The sequence below is a fragment of the Neovison vison genome, chromosome 12 (genome assembly GCF_020171115.1).
Source record: "Neovison vison isolate M4711 chromosome 12, ASM_NN_V1, whole genome shotgun sequence".
NCBI lineage: Eukaryota > Metazoa > Chordata > Mammalia > Carnivora > Mustelidae > Neogale > Neogale vison.
The window spans coordinates 118,104,062-118,111,450 of record NC_058102.1 but is presented as its reverse complement, the minus strand read 5'-3'; the positions used below and the strand labels follow the sequence as shown (position 1 = coordinate 118,111,450).

The 7,389-nt window shown below is 45.5% G+C and overlaps 1 protein-coding gene across 3 annotated transcripts in view; it reads left to right on the top strand.

The window, feature by feature from the left end:
- Positions 1–1,362: 1,362 nt before the first annotated feature.
- The window catches only part of ZEB1 (zinc finger E-box binding homeobox 1), a 189,129-nt gene continuing 183,102 nt past the window's right edge, over positions 1,363–7,389 (top strand). For all 3 annotated transcript variants that reach the window (XM_044228911.1, XM_044228912.1, XM_044228910.1), the window contains exon 1: positions 1,363–1,449. In XM_044228911.1, the coding sequence (XP_044084846.1) occupies positions 1,392–1,449 (58 nt within the window). In that variant the 5' untranslated portion in view covers positions 1,363–1,391. The remainder of the gene's footprint in view (positions 1,450–7,389) is intronic.

Below are 7,389 nucleotides of genomic sequence, written 5' to 3'. Positions count from 1 at the left end.
GCTGAAGGTAGACGCTTAACAACTGAGCCACCCAGGCTTCCCTCCATCAGTAACTTTTACATTGTTAATTCACAGCTAAATTACTTGAAATACAGCTCATTTATTCTATAAAGCTGGTACCAAAGACATGGCCTCATCTGAACGGGGCAGAGGGATGGCTGGGAGGGAAAGCTAAATCCTACTCAATACGGAAGACCTGACTTTCTTATTTGTAGTGTTATCTATATGGTCTTTCAGAAATCCCCAAACTTGTATAAAGTGAGAGACTTGAGATAAGATCGGCAATCTATCAATTTCAAAGACATTTGTCAGCCCTTGTCTCTTGCCTTAAGGTCCTATTCAGCGATAACTGCCCATTTAGGTAGTAAATCATGGCCCCTTAGTACCTTAACTCTACGTCTCAGCGCCTCCGCTCTCCGTCTACTCTAAGGGGAAAGCAGGGAGGAGGGCCCACAGCTCGGCGGCGGGGCGGGGGAGGCCGAGGTGACAGCAGGTGAGAGCCTGGTGCGGATGAGGAAGTGAGACAGGGGCCGTGTGGGTATTACTCATTCTGCTTCACCGCCGGTGTTGCCTGCAAGAGGAACTTCTCGCCTCTCTTTCGGTCCAGCTGAAGTTTTATCTAATTGAAGCCACTTCCCATCCCTGCTTGCTTGGGGGAAAACCGTGCGTCCGTGTCAGGCAAGGGAGTCAGAACTGCGGGGTCAGGTAGTCTCTCCGTGACGCCGCGTGTCCTCGCCGTCAGAGGCCGAGCTTCCCAAATCAGTCCCTACGGTTCCCCGAACCTGCCCTCCCTCCACGCTTGGGAACTCCCCGGGTAGCCCAGAGCACGACCCTCTCCCGCGCCCCAAGATGCGCTGAGAGAACACACGCTGCGTGGGAGCGGAGCCCAACCTTGACCAAGCCGGAGGACAGGTTGCTCCGGTCACTGCAAGGGGGCACCTCTGAGAGCACCGGGTCCTGAGAGCGATCAGCCAGACCCGTCCGCGCCCCAGGCAGCCGCGGCGGGTGTGGCCAGTTCAAGAAACACAACGCTGCTGAGCCTCCTACTTTACCTTTCTCACTCCAACTGCCTGCCGCCCTTCAGACCGCGTCTCCACAGTTTCCCAACGCCCCCCTCCCCCATCCCACGACACCTGAGGGAAACTTTTCCCTCTCCCCTCAATTCAAACTCTGCTGCTTCTACGGTTGCCGCAAACCGTCCTCTCCCTAGCAACGAGGTTCCGGCCGTAGAGCGAGCGGCTCTAGGTGTAAGGAAGGTGATGTCGTAAAGCCGCGAGTGTCGTAAACCAGGTGCGGTGGGGAGGGGGGAGGGGTGGAGGCGGAGGGGTGGGGGGGAAGGGGGAGGGAGGGGGAGGAGGTGACTCGAGCATTTAGACACAAGCGAGAGGATCATGGCGGATGGCCCCAGGTGTAAGCGCAGAAAGCAGGCGAACCCGCGGCGCAATAACGGTGAGTGGCGGAGGGGACCGGGGAGCAGCGGAGTCAGGGGGAGCCGGGCAGCCGGGGCGCCCCCGGGGGTGAGGGGGGCGAGCCGGGCTGGGGGCGGCCGGGGCAGAGACGGGCAAAGTGGAGTGGGAAAGTAGAAAGTAGTGCTCTCTGCCCCCCTCCGCTGCTGCCGCTGCCGGAGCCGCGCCGCGGCCGCTCGCTCTCCCTGAACCGTTATGTCTCTTACCTGGTCTCTCTCCGCCTAGCGGCTCCTGCCGCCCCTGCCGCCTCCTTGGACCGTTAGCCGCCGCATCCCCGGCGCAGGGCGGGCGGCCGGGACGCGGCCGGCCACTTTTCTGGTCCCGGGTGGAGCGGCTGTTGCTTCTTTTCGCACTTTTCCCCACTCTTTTGCCCCTCGGCGCCTCCCCTCTCCCCCTCCTCTCAGCCCCCTCCGCGTTATTCTCCCTCAGCGCGGAGGCCCCCGGGAGCCGAGGAACAAACTTGTGGCCGGCGCTGACCGTGCAAAGTGGCTTCCGCGCGCCGCGGCCCCGGCCGGCGCCGTCGCTCGGGCCCCGCGGCTCCAGCCGGGCTGGGCTGCGGGCGCTCGGCGGGCGGCGGCGGCGGCGGCGGGACGCGGCGGCCGCGGGCTGCGTGTCGTCCGTGCGCGCGTGTGCGCGGGCGCCGGCGGTGCGCGCCGCTGGCGGACCGGGCTCGGCCCGCGGCGGTAAAGTTGTGACCGGCCGGCGAGGCGCGCTCGCGGAATGGGGATTAGCGGAGCGGAGGCGCGGGTCCCTAAGCGCCCCTCCTCCCCCGCGCCTCGGGCCACTATACCGCGGGCTCCCGGCTGGGGACGCCGAGGCGAGCCCCGCGAGTGAGGTCCACATTCGGTGGGGAGCTGGTGGGGCGGCAGAGGAGATGGGGCAGGAGCGGGCACCTACTTGCTGCTGTGGGAGATCTGTGGATGGCGGCGAGCTGGGCAGCGGGTGTGTTTGTGGAGTTGTTACCTGGTCTTAGAGACAGGGAAGCACCACAGACAGATCCCCCCTCCCCGGGGGAGACTCCTTCTCCGCGTTGGGATGGGGTTCTGTGCGTACGCTTCTCATTTTTCTCTTTCGGTTTTTGGGGAAGTTGTTACCTGGGCCGGACGCACGGAGCGCTGAAGCCGGATAATGGAGCTTGGATGGCGCTCTTGGTCTCGGGTGGAAGGAGGGTGGGGGAGGGGGCAGACGGACCGACGGACGCACGGGTCTGCTGCTGTCGCTGCAGCTGCAGTGTTTATTGATTTGTGCTGAAGTGCCGGGGCAATACACACCCCTCTGCCTGGCATGAGAGTTAAAAATAAATAAATAAATAAATAAATAAGAAAAAGAGACAGCAAGAGAGAGCGAGACCCGAACATGTGGTTGTTGTTGCACAGTCGCCTTTTCCAGTTTGGAGAGACGTTGTAAGTTGATTGTATTTCTGCTTATCTTGGGGGCGATTCTGTGCTTTCTCTCCCTCTTGTTCAGCAGCGAAATGTCTGCTGATTGTTATTGTCTGGACAGTTCCTGTGGCGAGAGGGGCGAGACTTCTCCGCCCGGGGGCGGCGGTAGCGCGGGGCGAGGTCCCCCGCCCGCGCCGGCCGGGTACCTGTTTGTATAATAATGGGCGGCAACGGCCCTGCCGCTGGCTGCAGCCGAGTCTATATAAGGAATTACACGTACATTTCGGACCGAGGGGCTCATTTTGGTTCCTACGTTATTTTTGAAACGAGTTTTTAACTGTAGGGAAATAAATGCACCTATAATGGGAACGCTGTTTCTTCCAGAAAATGAGGAAATGCGTGTTTAAGTAAAAACTCTCTCGCGCTGCCCCCGCCCCACCCCCAGCTCCTGGGCTCCCTTTCTCCCTCCCCTCTGGGATGCGAAACGCGAGGTTTTGTAACCTTTCCTGGCAATTTTAGATTTTGTGTGGGATTTCCTGTCTAGAAGCAGATACGAAGATTTTTAGCTGTTTCAAGATGTTTCCTTCCAATCGTAAAAATATTTTTAATATATTTGAGCCGACATTAAAATCACTGCCTTCGTGATGATTTTAGCTATACAAATAAACATTTGCGTTTTAAAGACGTCTGTTAGTTATGATTGATAACTAATATTTAGTATCGTCATTGTGGAGAGATGACTTGTTACAGCAAGGAGCGGAGCATAGGCTATTGCAATTTTAATTTCCTGTTTTAGCGTCAAATAGTGTGCTATATTGAGCTGTTGCCACTGTTGCTGATGTGGCTTTATGAAAGGTAAGTTGCTTCGGAAAGGGCTGCTCGCTTTTTACCTTATTTAAAATGTTCATCGCCAGAGAAAGGGGCTTTTCTTGTTGCTGACGACATGTGTGTGACATGTGAGTCTGAACCACCCAGCGTCTGTGCAGCTGCTGTAAACATGTTTACCTGAACGGGAAAGAATGGATTTTTCTCCTAAAGATCCTGTGATATGATTATTACACTCATAAGGCATATCAACAGATGACTTAAGGGGGAAAAAGCTTTCCTGAAAGGTACTTCAAATCAACAGGAAAAAGAGGTTCTCGATCGCTGCAGCAAATGGCAACTTGTGCAGGTAGAAAAAAGATGGTGTTTAGTTTTCTCCTGCATGTATGTCAGCCCCCTCCTGTCTGCTGCTTTCATTCTCAAGGGAGGGATTTATTTACCATGCTTGCTGTCAGTGTTTTTCCTTTGTGTTTAATATTAGAAAAACAGATTTGGGCTGTTTAGCACAAAATGTCTTGTCTGCAGTATGCATTACTCTCAGAAAACAAAAGGTGTTTAAGATAGCACCGTACTACTACAGGTATCTTCCATTTTCATCACTTTTGGCTCTGTCCTTGTATTTCTTTTTGTTCTCAAATGCATTTCATGCATTGCCGATGATTACAGCCATGCTATTTGATTAAGCCTTATAATTTACAGATTAAAAATGAAGTTATATGCCATTGTGTTGTGAAACCTCAGAATAGGTGCTGGTTAATATTTCTTGGCAACGCAGTCATATTTAAGTTGCAGTTGTTTATTGGAGAGAATTGCATGAAAGATAACTCTTAAATCTTTTTAATGAGGGAATAAATGATGTGTACAGTGGATGATAGCATTAGAGATAGTTTATGTTGTTATTTATATGTAAATAATTTTTTGTTCATTTAAAAATAAGATATGCAGATTTTACTGCTAAGCCTCTAGTGAAACATTTTAATTTCCTTTCTGGAATATATCTGCAGAATAGGATATTAATGAGAGAATCAAGTAATGTAACTTGACAGGGGTAAACCAACTGAGCAAGGCTTGGCCAAAGCATCAAACATTAGGTAGTAACTTTACGGTGATGATGTTAGTTGTGTATAAAGGAGTGGCATTAGAATTGCGTAGAATTGATTTTTACCATTTGTAACGTCATGCTTTGTTTGTTGTATTTTAAAAATATGTCTTCTAATTTTCTACTTCTGTTCTGCGTGTTTTTTGTATGTAAGTATGTATGCATTTTGGAGGGGAGGGAAATGTGTGCTAGTTACTAATGACCACATGCTGATTAATTCACTTTAGATGAAATAGCAGGTACATATTTTTCTGTCATTTGCACCATTTCCACTTGCTGTCTTTGGAAACCACCAGTAGAGGATGCTAACAAAAAATGATTATTGGTATAGTAGCACCGTAAGTCTCTCTATCTCCTGTTGATTGGGACCTCTGCATAAATAGGGACCTTTGATGTAATTCTGGGTCTTCGTGTTGCTTAAAACTAGCATTGGGTAAATGAGGCATAAACATTTTCTGGTTTGCTAAGATGGAAAGAAGTAGAAATGTTTTAACTTGAATGATTTATATATTTGAGCTTTTTAAATACTGAGATTGGTATTGCTATCAATTTAGTCTTGTTTTAGACCACTTACATTACTACTATTTTTGTTTGTTTCTATGTTGTTAGATTTGGAAAAGAATATGTGATGATTGGCCTGTATTTATTTTGCATATTTACTGTATTTTTAACCCTTTTGATTCATTAGAAGATTCCCTGAAAACATGTATTTTAGATGTTTAAAGATGTAAACTGTTAAATATGGTTAAGAAAAATTGCAATTAATTGATTGTTAATACTTTCTAATTATCTTCCCATAACTTAAACTGTATACATGGATGGGCAAACAACAACTAAAGAAGGTGTTAACCAGCAGCCACTCAGATGTTAATGATTTTTAGATTTTATCTTTTCCTTTCCCTTCTAATTAAGAATCAGGTAGTGTAGACGTTTTACATTTGTCAATTGTAAATTAAGAAATATGTTAGCTTTGATGTTTTAAATGCAGCAAAAAATTATCTGTGGTTTGATAATTATTGTATGTTTGTATTCATGAATTCTTTTCAAAGTGTGTAAATTGGTATTATAACTTTCACGTATAAAAAATTGCATGAGACTTGGTGTATTTAGTAATATTTTTGGTGTGTTTCTACAATTAATATAACTGTAAACTTTTGGAAGACTTTTCTTAGGTCAAATGTTAGAAATACTTCTTTGCCTAATTATTTTTAATGGTGTTTCTAAAAATGCATCAACAGTAGTATCATAATGCAATAGTAATACTGTTTATCTTGAATTAAGTAGGAATTACCTGAATTACCAGGTAAGCCTGTGTGATTTCTCATTTTAGAATGTCATGGCTTTTCAAGAGTGTGTGTGTGTGTGTGTGTGTGTGTGTGTGTTTGTGTATGTATGTATAAATACAGTTTTACATTTCCTGACAGATGTTTCTTGAATTTGGTGTTCACTTAATTCTTAGAGCTCAGTAGTAGTAGGTGTGATTCACTCACTACTTTTATGAAATGGGGAAGTTTACCACAAAGCCATAATGTATATGATTGTGGCATGGAGCAAACTTGAAGTATCTTACAAACTGAGAGCATCCATCATTTGTTAAGATGAGCCTGTTGTAAAAGCACATGGAATATTACATTATTTTTTCTTTCTTTAGTTTATAGTATTTTTGAAAGTTTGTACCCTCTGTCTGCAATTTTATTTGCTTTGAAGCATTTGGTGAGAAGTGAGAAAGTTCTACCAAATTGGAAATGATACTTTAAAAATAACATAATTATATCCCATAATTGTGTTTTTATTGTTTTTTCCTTCTTCTTTTTTTTTTTTTGCTTTCTCCTGTATAAATTACTTTTAAGCATGTGATTAGAGCCATATGTAAACACAGATGCAACATCATGTGGAATTCTATTAACTATTCTCAACTACTTAAGTATTGAATTGTAGTAGAGAAGAAGAAAAATCTTGTGGATGTTGGAAGAAGATATGCATTAATATGTAAAAGTGCAATGAAAGTTTAGAGGCCTTGATGAAATTGTGGAATAGTACTTGGGATTGGAAAAGGTTTCTTAATGTTTGCAGCATGATCACTAATTTATGGGGAAATGTCTGTTCTTCTCTAATTGAGACAGGAGCTAGAATAAAAGTTCATTGTTAAAAGAAAATCTTAAAAATCTTAAACTAGAAAAGTGCCTGATTAGGAAATAAAAAGTTTTTGAAAACACTTTTTAGAAGCCTATATTTTGTGCATATTACTAGTAAAATATTTAACTAGATGTAAGTTGAAAGAAAATTAGTGGATATATATATCTAAAAAACAAGTTTTTAGTAACCCAAGTTAAAATGTAATCTATTAGACATACATTACTTTAGGAAATAAACTTTCCTTTGGATGGGATAGGGTTTTCAGAATTGTATTCCTAGAGGAAGCCTTCTTAAGACATCATTTTTAACTAATAAAAATTTTCAGTGTGGTGTATATGATCTTGTCCTGACTTTTAACCTTGAGGGAGGTGGGTTATACTGCTTGTTAACATGGAACTGGGTTGCTTAAAAGATGGCAATATTCTATAACATTTAAGTATAACTGTGTTCTCAAATAAGTAGAATATCCATTATGATTGTT